This window comes from Musca vetustissima, unplaced genomic scaffold (genome assembly GCF_032173495.1).
Source record: "Musca vetustissima isolate MV318-11 ecotype Yass unplaced genomic scaffold, APGP_CSIRO_Mvet_v1 utg2525, whole genome shotgun sequence".
Lineage (NCBI taxonomy): Eukaryota > Metazoa > Arthropoda > Insecta > Diptera > Muscidae > Musca > Musca vetustissima.
In genome coordinates this window covers 164,325-184,910 of record NW_026880725.1, presented here as the reverse complement: position 1 = coordinate 184,910, position 20,586 = coordinate 164,325, and the positions used below count along the sequence as shown (strand labels likewise).

The 20,586-nt window shown below is 24.3% G+C and overlaps 1 protein-coding gene across 12 annotated transcripts in view; it reads left to right on the top strand.

Annotated features, from left to right (window-relative positions):
* Positions 1-12,252, top strand: part of LOC133326534 (heterogeneous nuclear ribonucleoprotein R) — a 41,360-nt gene extending 29,108 nt beyond the window's left edge. For 6 of the 12 annotated variants that reach the window (XM_061535155.1, XM_061535152.1, XM_061535163.1 and 3 more), the window contains one exon: positions 12,038-12,252. In XM_061535155.1, the coding sequence (XP_061391139.1) occupies positions 12,038-12,216 (179 nt within the window). In that variant the 3' untranslated portion in view covers positions 12,217-12,252. Of the gene's footprint in view, positions 1-7,407; positions 7,478-12,037 lie in introns of those variants that run through there. The other 6 variants (XM_061535159.1, XM_061535157.1, XM_061535156.1 and 3 more) reach the window with 3 other exon arrangements.
* The last annotated feature ends 8,334 nt before the right edge of the window (positions 12,253-20,586 follow it).

The window sequence follows — 20,586 nt, the reverse complement described above, 5'->3', positions numbered from 1 at the left end:
ATCAGAAGGACGATTTGTGATATATTTCCAAAAAAATATAATTAAACTAAATTAAATACATTTCTGACATTAAAATTAATTGAAAATTGCCTGAAGATTGTGTGTACGCCTCATATTCAATTTGTCTGACTTTGTTTAAACTTTCAGTTGATCGAATCTTTTTCTAACCCTTTGCCTAACACATAATAATTTTAGATATTTAATTATTTTTTTTTTTTTTAATATTCATAGTCTAACATTAATATTTTGTTTATTTGTTCTTAAGAAAAAAAACTTTGTAAAATTTTTATGTTTAAAATTCGAAAACTTGTTAACATTATTTTTTAGTAAAAATTTTTGTATGATGTCTCCCTTAGTTTAATTTGTTTTATGTTTTTTTTTAATTTATTAATTATTTTTTAAACAACTTCTATGCTTAGAGAAACAAACGGAAAAAATGTTAAAAGAGAACAATAAATTCAATATATATTAAATATAATAATCATAATGATAATTTTAATTTTTAGTTTTGAAACACCAAAAGAAAGTAAACAAATTTGTAATTTTGTTTGCTTAACTTTTAGTTTTTTTCTTTTCATTTTTTGTTTTAATGATTTTTTTATTATTCTTCCTTTGCTAAATATTAAGAATTTCCGTTAAATTAAACTCTGTGTGTGTTTTTTTGTTTAAATATTTTTTGTTTGTAATTTTAATTTTAACGAAAAAAGAAAATAAAGATTAAAGTAAAGTTAAATGCCTTTTAAATTGAACAAATGATATTTTAAAGAAGAAGAAAAAAGTAATTTCGAACACAATATTTACAAAATCATATCAATTATTATTCTTGATGAATTGTTATTGTTTGTGATTGTTGATTGTTTCTGCTTTGGAATAGGTGTTGTTAAAAAAGGAAATGAGTGCATGTTTTTTCCTAATTAGTATCATTCTTATTATTGTATATAAATATTTGTATAAATGTTTATGGTTTTTCTTCTCTCTCCTCTGTGTTTTCTTCATTTCTCTTCACTGTTTCACATTTCTTATTCTCTTTCTGTTTGTATTTTCCAAAAGTATATATAAATGAAAAAATAATTTCATATTATTTCCATTATGTTATATAAAATGTGTATGCTATTTATAACATATATGGCCTAGCCCTTGAGAATTGTATGTGTGTATGTAATATTTTCTTTATTTTCAAATTTTCTTTATTTAATTTTTTTCATTTGAAAGAGAGGAAGTTTTTTTTTGCATACAAACCAAGAAAAAAAGGAATCGATTAGTATTTAAAAAACAAAATAAAATTTGTTTTTTCTTTTATTTTTTTAGTATTTAAAATATTATTTTTAATTTGTTTTTTTTATTTATATAAATATTGTTTTATTTTTATAAATGTAAATCCTTCAGCCCTTCCTTCAAAAAAAAAAACCAAAAAAAATAAAACCAAAAATCGCATCCTATTCACATATAAACAACATAATTTTGTTGTTTTTTTTTTCGTTTGAACCAAAAAATCTAAATAAAATGCTACCAACAAAATTTGATTTTGAATTTAACCTTCCTTCGAACAAAAGACGTTTGTATATATATAATTTTTTTAAGATCACCAAAAATGAAGACAATTTAAATGTATTTGATTAAGAGCCCACCACCCCCTGAAAAAAAAAACAAACCAATAGCATAAACCCGCAAAATTGTTTTTTCCAAAAATCAATATATCAAAACCTTTTTTTATTAACTACTGCCTACCCCCACTTTTGCCTGCCGCCTAAAAGTATTAGAATCAATTTTTTTGTTAAAAACTATAAATGAAAATAACAATGATTTGGCCTTTTTTAAAATAATACTACAAAAAATAAAGCATTCACATAATTTGGCTTATATCTGTAGAAATTTTTTATATTAACATCAAACCTTTATACAAAAAATAAAATTAAAAAATTATTATGTATAACCTTAATAGAAAACAATGTGATAAATGTATTATTAAGCAAAATTTTATAAAACAACAATTTAAACATATCTGAAATATTGTATAAAATACATAAATTATTCAATAACAATCTTTAATAACAATATTCCCTATGATAAATCAAAATAATAACTCTTTCATACATTTTTCATAATTTGGCGATTTTTTGAATAACAGTAGTTGACCACACTGCAAAAGAATTGAATTTGACAACCACAAAACCATTCGTGCATAAGGGCGTATTTACACCAAACGCGTTTTATAATAAATCATTGTCTGTCACCCAAAAAGCAACAACAGCTTTTTTTCTTAAAGATAATGTCAAAAATGTTAACGTTTTCATAATGGAAATCCATTCACAATAATGGCACTATAAATAGGTACTTCACTTAGCCCAGCTGACTATTCGCTTAACTGTTTTTCTACTTTCGAATTCGACGAGCAATGTTGCCAACCGTGAGAAGTATTACTAGATAAAATTTGACAGGTTGTCGAATAAAAAAACATTTGTTTTTGTTTTGACACATCAACTTATTATTGCATCATGTTCACAATAATGTATTTTGACAGCATACATGAGAAACAGCTGATCTTCCTATCTGACCTTATTTATAGGCCTTGATGATAAATCATCATTTGATCGTCTTTAAGGGAAAAAGAGAGACAATTTTCTCATTCAACTACTTTTTTGGTCACATTTCTTTGGTCTTAAGGGAAAAAGAGAGACAATATTCTCATCCTTCTACTCTTTTGGTCAAAAAACATTGCCGTGCCTTTGTCCCCGTACCTTCAAACATTTTAAATCTCACAAAAAGTTGTGTAAAAATCATAAAAGTCGTACATTCTTGCACATGGACACCGAACGATTTTTAAGTTGTCATTTTCTTTGTATAAATGTCAAATAATGAACAGAATATTTTTTGTCATTGAATTTTGTATTTTGACAATTAGTTATGATGCCATTTGACAATTCTTTAGTTGTCATGTCCATTGAATAAAGGTGCATTTACACCGAACGTGTCAATTTCATTGAATATTTATTTAACAGCAAAATTGGTTGCCTGTAAATGTACTCTTAAAAAAATAATAGGGAGCCCATGATGCAATAATACGGTGATGAATTTTGTATTTTGACAGTTATGGCATTTGACAATAACAATTCTTGAGTTGTTATGTCCATTGATTAAAGGTGCATTTACACCGAACGTGATTTATAAAAAATATGACAGAAAAATTCGTTGTCTTTAAATGTACTCTAAAAAAAAATAATAATAGGAAATCCATAATGCAATAATAAGGTGAAATTCAAAAGCAAAAACCTTTGTTTTTGTCTCGACCATCTGTCAAAATTTCCCTTATAATATTTCACATGGTTGGCAACATTACACATCGAATTCAAGTAGTAATTAAGCACTTTGACAGTTAGTCGAGGTATCAGCTGCGCTAATGGTCTACCTATTTATTGTGCCATGCGGATGCCCACCAACAAATCAAATTTTATGTAGGCAAAACTTAAGGCGTAAAAAAAGTTAAAGTTTAAAAGTTTTACCACTTTTTGGTTACGGCAATAAACCAAATATATATTCCTCAATTGGTGGTTATAATAAAAAATAATAATTTCAAAATGAAAACACATGTTTCTATTATGGTTATACATTTGTCACAAGAAAATACTGTATCCATTTCATATGTATATATATAGTAATATTATTCAATTTTTTATTAACTTTTATTCTAAACAAACACACAAAAAAAAACCTAACTAATTCTAAGTTGATTTAAGCAATAAATTTTGTTTTTGGTAATATTAGCAAAATTTTTAATTATTATTTTTATCAACTATTAAGACCAATGGAAAACAATCATTATTAACCACCTTCATCATCACCTTTTTACATATGCTTTGCTAACAACATAATCCTTATTTTTTTGTTATTATAATTATGTTAGTTTTTTTTTAATTTTTTTGGATAATTATTTTTATTATTAGAATTGTTTTTTTAATTATTTTATTAAAAAAAATTGTATTTTTACTCAAAAATTGTATTGTATATTAAAAAATGAAAGCAAAACCAATAGTTTTAATATTTTATTTTTAAATATTCTGAAAAAATATACAATTTTTTACACTTATCTATAAAATATATATTTTTAAATACTAATCGATTCATTTTCTTATTATATACCATACATAAATTGTATTGCGTTTTATATTTTACTTATTAAATGGAATTTTTTTCTATATACCCCAGAAGACATATATATCTCTCAAACAATTTATGTTTTAATTTTTATGTAATCATCTGTTTGATTTCTATATTTTTTATAATGATTTTGCCATCACACCAATATCATTTTGTTTTATTATGTTCTTAGTTAATTCTCTGATTTGTCTGATTTGGTAGTATATTTTTTCTATTATTTAGCTGCTATTTGTTGGTATTTTTTCTTCCGTTTATTACCAAAATATAAAATCCACAAACATTAAATAATGTTGTGAATTTGTGAAATTATAAATGTTTTTGTTTTAGGGAATTTGTAACAAAATTATGAATTCTATCGGGTATAAATATCCGCAAGTTGTTTTATAATCAGCTGTGTATAAATTGTATAAGTTAGCATTTACACCACAATTCCTAAAACTGTACGCAATTATGCGTATGCGTATAAATGTAAACATATATCAGCTGATTGTCATTTTAAATTATCTAAGTCGCTGTAAACGGCCTGTTGTAAATTTGACAAATACTTTATACACATCAGCTGATAAAAACGAATACCAGCTGACAATAATTTTAAAGGGCCGAGTATTCGATAAAGATGGATTGTATTTATTTAGAATTTAAAATAATTAATATTTGTGAGGTCGAATAATATATTTTGCAGTTTAGCTTTGTTCACAATTATGTTTATATAAATGTAAACAAATATCAGCTGATTGTCATTTTAAATTATCTAAGGTCGATGTAAATGGCTTGTATATATAATTTACAAATGTATTGTAAATTTGACAAATACTTTATGCAGATCAGCTGTTATAAGCAAATATCAGTTGACAGTAATTTTGAAGGGCTTAATTGTCGATTAAGATGGATTGAATTTATGTTAAATTTAAAATAGTTTATATAAATGTATTGTGAGTTAGGATAATATATTTTGCAGTTTAGCTGTTTCATATATAGTCAAATATCAGCTGTTGCTTATTTTAAATTATGTAATTGATTGTATTTACTTTACGATTTATGAAATCGAGATTATTTAAAATGTTTTTAATCTAAATCACTTTGTGATTTTGAAAAATACATTTTGCAGATCATATCTTATAAATGTAAAGAAATATCTGCTGATTGTCATTTGAAACGATTTTGCAGATCATATGTTTTAAATGTAAAACAAATAACAGCTGATTGCCATTTAAAACGATTTTGCAGATCATATGTTTTAAATGTAACAAATATCAACTGTTTTCATTTGAAATTATATAAGAGTAGATATAAATATTTTGTTTTTTTAAATTAGGGTTTCGTAAATATAAATAATTTTAAATTTTGATTTAAATGTGCAGATCTTCGCATAGGATGCTACAGATTTAATGTTTTAATTATTATTTTTTTTAATACAAGAATTGTAAATATATTCAGTGATTATTTGCAGAGCTATTCTTATGAATTTTTCGTATATTTTCTAAAGACTATAATACAGAATATAAAGTTCTACCTATTTTTCAACTAGTTGTTTTAGTCGAAAAGCATTATATTTCGTAATATATTGGCTTAAGTCGCGTTTAGAGCTTCCATTGCGACAAACTGCTTTATTAAATCCAGTCAGTGATTTTATCGAAATCATAAGGCGCGTTTAAACTACAGCTTTTGTCGTGAGAAAGTGCATTTTCTCGATGTAATTTCGTAATCGAACTTAATTTGCCTCCTCGATTTACAAATCTAGACGATTTAGAAAGCGTATTCTAAAGGTACGTTTAGATCATGATGAAATAATAAAGTGATGTATCACACAAAAACCTTTGTTTTTGGTCTCGACCATCTATCAAATTTTTCCTTATTATATTTCACATGCTTGGCAACACTGCACATGAAATTCAAGTAAAAATTACGCACTTTGACAGTTAATCAAGACATCAGCTGCTCTAAGTGGACTACCTATTCATTGTGCCATGCGTTTAGATTTATGAAATGTCAATTCCATTGTTTATACGTCAAATATAATCCACTGGATTTATGAACAAGATTAATGTGACGTATGGAATTGACATTTGAGATGAAGTAGATTTAGTAGTTTAAACGTAGCCTAAAATAATAAGGTGATGCATCAAAACAAAAACCTTTGATTTTGTCTCGACCATTATTCAAAATTTTCCTTATAATATTTCACATGGTTGGCAACAAGGCACATGGAATTCAAGTAAAAATTACGCAGTTTGACAGTTAATCGAGTCATCAGCTGCGGTAAATGGATTACCTATTTATTGTGCCATGGATTTGCCTTGCACAATTAAATCGACTCATTGTATTTTCAAATGCAACACTGCTTTTACACCATAATGATACCAATTGGCAACACTTTCTTCACTTTAAATACAAAATATGTATATTAAACTTCAAAATACATAGCAGCTTAAAAAAATATGAAACGAATGAAATATGAATGTATATAGGTAAGCAAATATCAGCTGATTAACAACTTTATATCAATTGAATGGCAATATAAACAGCTAGAATTTAGTTCCTCCATTTATAATTGGAAACGTTTTATAATGCGTAGTCTAAACGCGCTTTAATCCATGTAGATATATTTCTGAATTAGAGGATGATAATTAAATTAATAATAGAATTCCATTTCACAATGAATAGGTAGTCCATTTAGAGCAGCTGATGTCTTGAACTCGATGTGCAATGTTGCCAACCATGTGAAATATTATAAGGAACAATTGACAGATGATCGAGACAACAAAGGCTTTTGTTTTGATACATCAACTTATTATTGCATCATGTAGAATTCAAACAACTATCGTATGGGAGGAATATGTTATAGTATGTTTACATTGTATAAGGAGTCGGCAACCCAGTGGGTTTAAATTGTCAAATCTATTGTATATATGTCAAATATATCCTCATAAAGTAATGTAAATGCCGTTTTAAACTAGACTAGGGAAACAGTGTCGAATTAAACAAATGCTACGTTTACATTAGCATTATCTACAACATTGTTGAATTGTTTACATTATTTTAAATACAATAAGCTTTTAATGTTAATGTAGATGATGAATCAAACAAATAACTTTTATAATTTCACAAATTACACTCCATATAAAAAATCAAAATATAATATGTTCATATTTTGATTTTTTATATGTTTTATTATTTTTTTAAACATTCTAAAATTTATTTTTATTAATTTCTCTTTAATTTTCTTGTGTTATTATTTATATATGTGAATAGCGTCAATTGGAGTCAATGCCTAAATACAATGAACGTATTTTGAAGACTCAATGAATTTGAATACATATAAACGAACAATCAATATTTCAAATGCAAGCTATACAAAATATAATTCTCAAATAATATACAAAACTCAAGACGAAAACAAATAAGAAATCTCAAAACGGAACAAAATTGAAGCAATTATCCAGAAATAATTTTCTTCCAAAACAAGAACCCAATTACTTTCACCTCTTTATAGAAAAATTCAAAAAACAAACAAAAAAATTATTGTTGTTAAATGTTTGATGTTTTTTTTATATACAATTGTTTCTTATGTCATTGTCCACTATATATTCGTTTAATTTTTTTATTCATATTTAATTTTTGTTTTCCACATTTCTCTCTCTAGACACAAACTTAATTTTGTTTTGCAAATTTAATAAGATTTCGTTTCGTTCCATTGAAAATATTTTATTGAATTCTTCTTGTCACATTTCTAAATTTTGTTTATATTGAAATTTTTTTATTATTACTATTCATGCAATTTTGTTTTCAAATAAATTTTTCATTGAAACAAAAAACCTGAAATTGTATGCAATTTATTTTCGTTGTATTAAAATACTGAATATAAACTATTATTGTGTTGTTAACGACTCGTAATATAAATTAAAATAAAAATAAAATTAGCGGTTAAAAAAGGTTTACTTTAAACATGTTATGTGTTAAAGCACCTTTAAATTATGGCTTATATCGTGATCATATATATTATCCCGATTAATTTTACTAAATCGAACTATATTTAACTCGATTAACATACACAATAAAATCGACTATTTATATTGATTTGCTCGAAATCCTGTGCCAAGATAATCCTGAGATAATTGGAAATACAACTCTGTTTTTGCGCTAAAAAAAATAACCAATTTTCCTAAACAAAGTCATTTGGCAACGCTTTTGGTCTGTTCCCACTCTCAAAATGTGGTAAATTACACATCATTTCCAATAACAATTTTGAAACCAATGAAATATGTATGTACACGTTAACAAATATCAGCTGACTGACAACTATTTATATTATGTCAATGCTATTCTAAATTAGTTCCTCGAATTACAATTGTGTTGATTGTGGTTACGTAGTCGAGCGCAAAAGTCGACATTAAAACTTTTCGATTTTTGCCTTTGACTAAAATGTCGAAATTTCAATCATTCGATTTTGTCAATCCCGTTCAAAATCGTTTTTTTACGATTTCCGACTTGTACAAAATCGAATAAATTTTATATTTTTAATATGAGTTGTTGTCAAAAGATAATATAAAGTTTTGGAATGTGTAATTTTTGAATAATTTTGGTTTGTGAAAATAAGCCAAGTATTTATGAAGAAAGAAAGACGATCTTGAAAGTCGACTTTGCGATTTCCTCAAAGATAAAAAGTCGACTTTTAGACTTTTCAATACAAAAAAGTAAAGCGAAAATCCATTTACATATCCCTATTGTCGATTCAGGAGACATTACAACACTCAAGGCGTTTGTACACTATTTATAAACATCTCTTCCTTTTCTACCATCTGTCAAATTTTATATAGTTATATTTCTTATGGTTGGCATCACTGCAACTTTGATTGAGTAGTCAGCTGTGCTAGATGAAGTGCCATGATGCAATATTAAAGTGAAACCTTTGTTTTTGTCTCGACCATCTGTCAAATTTTTCCTTATAATATTTCAAATGATTGGCAACAAGTTGAAATTACGCACTTTGACAGTTAATCAAAACATCAGCTGTTCTAAATGGACTACCTATTCATTGTGCCATGATGAAGTACCTAGTTATTGTACCATGGTTCATAGTAAACAATATTTAAGATAGATTCATAAAAACAGCTGATAGTGAATTAGATTTTCAAAAAAGTAGTTTTTATTTGAAATAAAACAATACCTTAGTAAATCTTTGAATTGATTCGACTACGGAAAATAAAGTATTAAGACCAATTTGAAGTGGCATATAGTATATATATATATTTGAATTTGATGTGTAATGTTGCCAACCATGTTTTTTGTAGTTTCTACCAAAGCCTCTTAATAAGGACATTCATGAAAACGTGAACGAAGTCCAATCTTTTGACATTAGACTTGACTTGCGCTTGCTGTGTGATCTTAATAATAGATCTTGGTTTCTACTTGAATTCGGCGAGCAATGTTCCCAACCATGAAAAACTTTACTAGATAAAATTTGACAGATGGTTGAATAAAATAAAAGATGTTTTTGTTTTATTACATCATGAGTGTTATAATCTGGTCTATGATCTGTAGATATGAACGATTTTTGAATTATTTAATAGTAATGGAGTTTCCAATTTTCTACCAGTGTTACCATATTATTCGAGAGTCGTTGGCAACACATATTACCCAAATTTCCTCATTGACAGCTCTTATTGGGAATTGAATTATTATTTCATAACCCAAAAATGTATTGAATGAAAGAAAATTTTTAAATGTTATTTTTTTATTAAAATCAATTGAAATTAATCAGATTTTATGAAGCAAAAAAATTATTTATTAATTAATAATCAAAAATATATTTGTTTATGATTCCAGACATATTCCGTTTGACACAAAACAAAAACTCCCATGATGCAATAATAAGGTGATGTATCACAACAAAAACCTTTGTATTTGTCTCGACCATCTGTCAAATTTTTCCTTATAATATTTCACATGGTTGGCAACATTGCACATCGAATTCAATTATAAATTACGCACATTGACAGTTCGTCGAGTCATCAGCAGCGTTAAATGGACTACCTATTCATTGTGACTTGGAGTATTCCATTTAGAACTATTATTAGATAAAATGTGACAGCTGATCGAATAAAAATCACATGTTTTTGTTTTGATACATCAACTTATAATTTCCTTCTGTGTAAACCTATAAATGTATTAAAATTTTTGATTAGAAATTGGCTTTTGAATCAATTGATCATTGAAATATAAATGTAATCGGTTACTTTCCACGTTGTAGGTGTCAAAACGGAATAATATGGAGGAATATAAAGTAATATATGTATAATGTAAATCGATGCAATTTTATTTATATTAGAACTATGAATAATCACCCCTATTCTGTATGTCTTAGTCGACACGAAACGACGTCGAAGAGAGTCGTCTTTTGCAAATTGGTATTCCCTATGTCGTTGTCGACATTTACCGATAACTATTGAAACATTTTTGGTATTCCGTAACAATGTGTGACGACGACGATGTCAAAGATTTCTTCGTCATAGTTTTTGTTGACGACTGAAGCGTTTGAACAATTTTTTTAGAAATTAAAAATAAAAACATATATAAATCAGAACCGATTTTGACCAATGTCAATAGGACTCGTCTATGTGGAAATAAAATTTCATCCCAATTGGATGGATTTTTTTCCAAATTTCATCCCGTACGGATCATAATGGTGGCATGTAACTTGTTTAAAATAATACTGAAAAATAATTGTATGTACATATATACTAAAAAGTAACTATGGGTCTATCTCGTTTCTTTTTGGTCGTTGCAAACACATTTATCAAGACATAATGTCCTGTGCCACAGTGCGGTGAAGGATACAAACACATTTTTGCCCAAAAATATGCAACAAAATAAACATCTGACCACATTTTTAGAGATGTGTTTTTTATTTTCATTGATATTATCGATAAATAGTCGACATCGTCGCATGAGTGTTACAGAATACCAAATCAGTGTCGAAGTGATGTCGATGCGAAGTGATGTCGAAAGAGAAACGTCGTCGACAACGATGACGACATACGGAAAAGGGGTGATTATTTTATAAATTTTAATTGTTATCGATTTACATTACAGAACTAATAAAATATCAATTTAAAAATCATAACTTATTTACTTATTAGCATTTATTTATTTTTTTTTTTTAATTAATTTAATTTCCATTATTTGTTCCACATCATTTATTTTTTTTTTTAATAAGTAAACATATTTTAAATAAGATTTTATTATTCTTATTAAATATAAATGTTTTGTTTGGTTTTATTATTATTATTTATCAATTGACTTTTACTTTTATTTTTTGTATTTCCATTCCATTTATTGTTATATAAATGTGTAATAATTATAATTATTAACCAATTCAATATATTTTTTGTATATTTATATGAACAAAAAAATTGTATTTCTAAAACAAATCGAAAAAAAATAATTTTATAATTTAGAAAAAAAATCAATAACCAAATTTTCTTAAAATAGCAACAAATCAAAAAAACCGAAAATTAATCTTACAAAAATTTTGTCTACTCTCTCTTTTTTCTTTCTTTCTCTCTCTTTCTCTGTTTCTCCCCGTATTGCCACACACACATTCACTGCCAATATTTATTTGAATATTTCCCCTTTCAACCGACAAAAAAACCAAAACCAAAAAACCCCGCTATACAAATATCTGCGATACTTTTACCTCGTAAAAAATAACTGCCCTGTGTTCTTTATTTTTTTGTTTAAATGATTTCATTTGCAACAACAACAACATAAAAAATTATGATGCCAACCACAACACAACAACCTGCAAAATTTTTTGACTATCACCACATCTCCACGTAATAATGTATGGCGGCATGCCTCGAACCCCATTCCATTCGTAAAGTAGTAGTCGGTAAACGTAAATTCGATGGAGGTCACCAAAATCCAGCAGACATTAAGCGACGTTACCCAGGCGGTTTAATAGGAAATGGCGGCAGTTGGGGCAGTTTACCACTACCACAACAACCATTAGGCACTAATGGCGAACAATGGTATACGGATACGTTTTCTACATGGAGTTAAAAAAACGCAAATTCAAAATAAAAAAATAAAAACAAATTAACAAAAACTCAACACACAAAATTAATGTTAAAAAAGCAAAAAAATTATAATCCTCTTGAAATTATATATAACAACAACAACAAAAAACACAAACAAAATTATTATTATTATAAAAAAATCATAATAATATGGCTACAAAAACAACAATAAGATGAAAACTTCACACAATAATTAATTATATTTTGTTTTTAGAAAACAACAACAACAATACACAAGCAATACTATAGGCAAACAAACAAATATTTAACAACATAAAAATATAAATTTTTTCTATAATTAAGAAAAATAAAAATTTAAAAAAGAAAAGAAATCAGTAGGAATTTGCAAAATAAGAAAATGGAAAAATATTAACACAGGCGTCCTCCTTATAAAAAAGATGGCAAAACAAAATATTTAATTACAACAACATAATACATTTTTTTAAACAAATATAATCTTTACAAATACAACAACAAAGTAGACACCACAAAGAAATCAGCTTAATTTTTTAATCCAAGAAATATATATAAAAAATAACAAAATCATTTTTAAGCACATTTTATATTAAACAATAAAGGATAAAAAACAACAACAATATTTTACACAATTAAAAAAATCTAGAAATAATTAAAAAAATATATTTTTTTATGTTTTCTATTATCAGTTGCAAAATAGTATATTTTTGTTTTGTATTTTATTTTATTAAAAAATTAATAATTTTTTTGGTCTCTATACATTCTTTTTTTTCAACAAAATTTCAAAATAATTAAATTTCCAAAAAACAAAAATTCTAAGCAAAGCTTAACAAAAAAAAACTTAATTACAAAACACACAAAAATCTTAAAAAAATATATATTTAAATTTAAGCCTACACAAAACACACACAAATTATTGACTGAATTCAAGGAAAATTGAATTAAAAAAAGAATAATAATTAATAATAAAAACAACAACAAGGAAACAAAATATTTCAAGCATATATAGGCGTTGATGAGAATATTTAAATTACTTTTTACAAAACACACAAAAGAAAAAATGAAAATTAAAAATAAATTATATATAAATTTAAATAACAACAATTAATTAAAACTAAGAAATTAAAATAAACAAAATTACGAAACTAATGCTGTCACTTATAAACAAAATATTGGATATTTTTTTTCCTGAAAAAAAGGAATTTTGAAGAGGGAATCTAAAATTGATTAACAAACCAAACGAAAGACAAAAGGAAAATAATTAGTAAATATATATACAAAATACATATACATGTTTTATTTATTATATAATTAAACATTATCTAAATATTTAATATAATATTGAAGAAAAAAAAAACAATAACACAATTTTTAACAATTTCCATTAATGTTTGACACAAAATTTGTTTATTTTTTTTTGGTATGTTATTTTGATATTGAATGTTATTTAAATTGTTTAGTAAAAAAAAACACCGTCCAGCCTCGAAAACTAAATCCCAGAATTTTAATTTTTTTGGTATTCTTTGATCTTCAAAATCAATTGGCTTGGACATAATTTGAGTTTTGTTGTTTTGTTACGTTTTAAATAAAAAATTAAATGTTTCTTTTGTTTTTGAAAATATTTATTATGTCGGTCGTTTTTTCGTCGTAATTGTGCCTTAGAAATTTTTCTTTCCAAATGTCCCTTAATTAATAAAAAACTAAATATTTAAGTTTTCAATGTTTAAAAAAGAAAATATTTAATAACATTTAGCTATTGAAGCCGAAACAGATTTCTTGTGTGGGAGAATATCTGGCTTATTCGAAATTAATTTCAAATTTTTAATATTAAAGGATTCCAAATTAAAATTTTTGAAAATTATTTTTTTTTTTATATAATAATTGATATCTTAGGCAAAATTGTTCTTTAATACTTCTTAAATAATGTATTTGTTATTGAACGTTTAAGATGCCTAAAAGTATGCACCATATTCTCTCAAATCTAATTTATTCTAACAACTCTCAACTGTCAACAATTGTCGCCATTTTACACATAACACTTGGACGAAACATTTGTTGTTAACGCCGTCAAGCGTTTTTTAAGGTTGCCATGTGTTTTTGTGCTTCAAATGGGAGTAAAAAGACTTTCTCTCATCCTCTCCTATTTGATATTCTTAACGGCACAAAGCAAAGACTTGACAAATTATTTTCGCGGATAATTCCTCAAATTTCCACAATATTTTAATTATTCTTCACTTGTTTCGAATAAATTGAATTACAAATATTTATTTTTTATTGTTGATGAATTATTAATGTTTTTACACATGGATTAATCCACAAAACGGTAACAGCACTCAGCAACGCAGTAAATGTCAATAATTGGCGGTATTTTTGGGTCAATACCGCCGTTAATTTTAACGCAGTCAACCGTTCTTGTACTTAGGCCAAGATGTTAATGACATCAAATGGGATTATATAAATTATATTTAATGTTTTAATTTAAAAATAAATAAAAGAAAAATATTGTTCTATCACATTGGAAATATTTATAAAAATTTAAAATTCTATATTTTGTATTGAATTGCCGAATTTTACTTGTTGAATTTTTTTTAATTAAATATTTTTCTCTGAAATTTTAATCTTTTGGTATCTAAGGCACAATTATGTTAGTGTTATTATTCTAATAATTTTGTTTAAAAAACATGTTTAATTCTAAAAAATATAAAATATTTTCCTTTATGTCTTTTGTTACAATAATTTAAAAAATAAAACATTGTGTGAAGAGAACAAAAACAACAACAACAAATAACAAACTAAGCCGTACTCATTTGCAACGAATTAAAATACACATCACAATAAGTAATCTAATAAACAAAACGTATTTTCTTTTATAGACAACAAAAACACAAAAATTAATTATTAACAAAGAGAAAAATAAACATACATACATATTATAATAATGATTGTCTGAAGAAAAAAATTTCCAATTACTCTATAGCCTTAATTAAAAAATAATAAAAACAAAAACAAGAAATACAATTTAACACACACAGACATCATATATTTTAAAAATATATATAATTTTAAGATTTTATCCAAAACAAAAAAAAACATAATTAATTTCCAAGAAGAAATGAAATCTATAAAGCTCAATTTGATAATAACAATACAAAAAAAAAAAAAAGAATTCTTATCATCTTTCTATCTCTCTCGACATCTAACCTAACTACAATATGAATTGAGAATCGGGAATAATTCAAATTAGATATAACGCAAAAAAAACAATAACTTTTTTAACTCCTTAAACAAAACGTATCCTATTTAAATCATATAACAACAACAAAGCAAATAATGAATTGCATAATATCTATATATAAATATATATAGAAACAATATACCATTGTTTAAAAAGGCCATTTAATTAGAAATTTACCATAGAATCACATATAAACAAAAAAAATGAAATACAAATTTATAAAAAACAATATTATTATAATAATTGATTATTATACAAAAAGCAGCCACACACACACATAACCATACCAACAAAAAACACACACACACAAAATAATTACACAATAATTTTAAGAAGTAAGAAATTTTTAAACAAACAGCAAAACGAAATTAAAAAAAAAATATTCAGTTTCTTTATTTTAAAATTAAGAAAACTACAAAAACAAAACAAAAATTCTGTATTACAAATATTATATACATACATATATATATATGGAAACTTAACAGTGAGAATAAAATGCCTAGAAAAAACCACAACCAACAACAACAAAAAATTAATAAAGCGTTTATATAACAAAATTTAATACAAAAATTTAAACAAATAATATTTAACACACTCTAAATAAAAACGAAAACTGAAGAAAAAATGCTTTAATTTTATTATTTTCTTTAAATATTTCGTTAAAACAATCAAAATTAATTAAAAATAAAAATCTTAGTTTTTTTCACTTTCTCCCTCTCTCAAATCTTCCTTTGTAATCCTTTAAGAAATGTTAGGGCAACATAAATAAAATTTAAACAAAAAATTAATAATATTAATATTTTTATAAGGAATAATAAAAAAAGAAAAATAAAAATTATACTCCTCTCCCCAAAAGAAAAAAAATTATATACAACAATTACATAAAATAATTTTCTATATATAAATTAATAATTAAAGAAACAATTATATTACAAATTCGTACTAATCTCCCCTAGAAGAAGAAAATAAAACTTTTTTAAATAGGAGTTGTAATAACTTTAATAAAAAAAAAACAAAAATATTATTAAACCCCATTTATATAAATCTAAAAAACACAAATACATCCAAGTAAACAAATTAAAAAATTGAATTGTCATAACTCCTGTTAAGCAACCTGCTACGTTTTCTCTCTTTCTCTGCAAATTAGAATTTTTTGTTTAAAATAATTGAAACTAAAATTGTATTTTTTTTATTTTACTAAAATCATTTTTGGTTTATTTTTGAAACTCACTACTCCATCTGTTTTGTTTCCTGTTTTTATATTTAATTTTTTTTTTGTTACCCCATTTTTTGTTTAGAAAAAATTTTGTTCTTTTTCTCTTTTGTTAAAATTTGTTTTCTTAAAAAAACCGGTTTATTTTTCAATAACGTTGCGTTTCCAAAAAACCCAAAAAATATGTCTGAAAAGAAAGAAAAAAGAAATTAATGCATATTTATAAAGAAAAATAAAATGAAAATCAAATAAAATGTATTTCTTTTTAATGCGACTTAGTTTCTTTTTCCTTTCCAAGTTTGGTGTCGTTTTTGGTGACTTAAAATAAAAAACAACAACAATTTGCAAATATTTTATTATTTTGTTTTTCCTTTTAAGTTTTAATAATATAATTAAAAATTGTACTGATCTTTTATATATTTTTTAATATAACAAATAATTGGGTTTAAGTTTTTTTATTTTTAAAAATTGTTACTATTCTTAGATTTTTTGTAATTGTTTTTTTTTTAATAATTTAATTTAACGCAGTCGTAACAAAATTCATATTTTTCTTGTAAAAAAAGTAATATTAATATTATATAAGGTTAAACAAATTATATTCTTTTTTCTGTTTATATAATCATTTATTAATTGTAATTTGTTTAGAGAAAAAAATTATTTTGTTTTTGGGAAAAGTAAACGTTTGGCAAATTTTTTAAGATTTATGTAAACAAAAAAAAAATGTTAATAATATTTTTTTATTGTATACACTTAAATATATAAATATATATTTTTTGTTTTTTATGTTCTGTTTAAGTTTATATTTAGCAAAATATTTAACATCTTATATACATTATTAACAACAACAAAAAAGGAAATTTGTAAATTTAACAAAATTAAGAAACAATTTAAATTTAACAAAATCTTAAACTAAAAAGGATATGTTAAAAAAACATTATTAATAATTGTAATTATTTTTTTTAGTTTTTCTTTGTAAAGTTTTTTTTATTTTCATTTAAATTAAATTTTAAATATATATTGTAAGGTGACAAGGTGATTATGGTACCAATTGACATTTAGCGGCGACCACATCTATTATATTTTATATCTAATTTCATTTTCAAACAAATCTAAATCACTTATTTTTGCAATTTATTCTAACAACTCTCAACTGTCAACAATTGTCGCCATTTTACACATAGCACGTGGTCGAAACATTTGTTTCTACCGCCGTCAAGCGTTTTTTAATGTGGTCATGTGTTTTTGTGAGAGTTCAAATGGGGGAGTAAAGAGACTTTCTCTCATTCTCTCCTATTTGATATGATTAACGGCACAATGCAAAGACTTGGCAAATTATTTTTCATGAATGTTTCGAATAAATTGAATTTCAAATATTTATTTGTTTAATTTTTAATGAATTATTAATGCTTTTACACATGGTTTAATCCACAAAACTGTAACAGCACTCAGCAACACAGTAAATGTCAATAATTGGTGCCGTTCTTAATTTTAACGCCGTTCTTGTACTGAGGCCAAGATGTTATTGACATCAAATGGAATTAAATAAATTATAAACAATAAAAAAATATTTATAAAAATAAATATTTTATTAAAGAATGTCAATAATAACTATCCTAAACACCTTGCAGTATATATTAATATTATTATATTATTAAATTTTTTTCTTTCTAACAAAATTGTGATTAACATTTATTTTATGTTTCTTTATTAACTAAATTTTGAATATATATACTATTTTTTAAAAAATTAAATACTTAAAAACAAAACGAAAATAATTCAAATATTATGTACTAATTATATATTGTGTAGACTCATCATCTATTAGACTGCGTACGTATAACATAACATAACAAAACAAACAAATAAATTTGTATAATTATTAATTCTTAAACAAAATTTAATTTAACTAAATTAATATTAATATTAAAACAAAACCTAAATTATAATTATATTGTAAATGTATCATATTATTAATTGGCAAAATAAAGAAGAATAAGAAGAAAAAAATGAATTGAAATATACACAAAAAAATAAAATTTGAAAAAGAAAAAATCAATAAATAAATAAAACAACAACTATTTTGGCTTTTTTCTAAATTCTATTTTTCAAATATTTTATTTTGGTTTGTTGACAAACAAAAAAAATTCAAAATTTTTTCTTCCAATAATCTAATCTTTTGAATATTTTCCAGGTTGAAATTTGGCTTTTAAAAGATTTACACAACAACAAATCGAAATATGTTTTGGCTTCCAATAAAACAAAAACAATTTAAAATAAAAAAACAAAATCAAATATGGCGTATATTTCAAAACAAAATTTAAGCATCTTACCCCCTCTAACACCCAACACCCTCAATTCATGCATCATCAAATCCGGCAGATTCAACAAAATTATGTTTGAAAATAAAAACAACCCCCCCAAAAGAGAAAAAGGACAATATTTTTTTAATACATATAATTTTTTTTAAACTTTTGCATAAGAAAAAAATTAAAATAAAAATAAATTATATATATTTTCTATAATATTATTTTTAACTTTTACATTGCCTTTTTTGTTTTTACGTTTATCTTTTTTTCATGGAGAAAAAGTTTAAAATAATTTTAAGCATACTAAACAACAATAATAATAATAATTGATTATACTGTGTGTACTACTTTTTTTGTTCAATTATGTTTAATTAAATTTTAGTTTATATTCACATATATTATTTTTTTATTATTGTGTTTCTATTTTTTATATATATAAAATACAATAATATATTAGTTACATTTTGTGTTAGTTTATCATATTTTCTGTATATATGAGATAACACAAACTCTTAATTTTACAAATATATTGGAAGAGGAAATAATAATTTGATTAAAAAATATTAAATAATTAAAAAAAAAATTATATGATTTGATAAACACATTTCTTCTATGTTTTTAACAATGAAATGTTTTATTATATTTTTTCCAGATTTAAAAAAAGCATTAAATATTAAAATGTAATTAAAAATAATTTTCAATTTCCCCAAAAAATAGAATGTGCCTTTTAAACCAGTTGATTTTTTATGTTTTATATTGAAATGTCCCTTTTTAATACGAAATTGGGTTAACATTCAAATAATATATTTAAACCGAGTTTGTGTTTATACTCAATACAGAAAATATTTTGATAAATTAATTTAAATAAAAAGAAAATCACACTATATATGAATAATTAATATACAAAATAGTTCGATTTTATAATAACTATATAATTTTTGTTTTTTATTATTGTTTTTTTTTTTAATTTTTTTTTTCATCAACGCTTTTTTATTAATATAATTTTACAATTTTATTTTTTTTTCTCAAACATGAAGAAGAATGAAGAATTTTTTTGAAATGTCATTTTAATTACATTTTTAAGCAATTATTATTGTCATCCAGAATGTTTTCATATTTGCAATAGTAAAAAGGAAAGAAATGGAAATTTTTTTGCAAAATGTGTTTTTGAAAAAAACAAAAATGAAGTAAAAGAAAAGTAAACCCCCCATAATCATACAAGAAAACAAACAAATACATTAATATTTTACATGTAAAATGTGTGGATGAAAAAAATAATGTTAATAATAAAAGATAAACAGATTTGTAACTTAATAAACCGCTTAAAGTAACGTCGCTCTTTTTCCAAACACCATCAACAATAACAACAACGTCAGTCAACCAACCAACTACCACCATCAATTCACTTTTTATTTGAATACCGATTTTTTGTCTAAAATTCAACAGCAGCAGCAGCAGAACAACACCAATTCAAATAACATAACAAATAGCCAACAAACTTTAATAACAACAACAACTACTACAGCAACTCAAAAAATCATCATCAACATCAGCAACAACAACAACATGTAGAACAAATTACATTGATTAATTAATTTTTTTGATTTATATACATATATAATT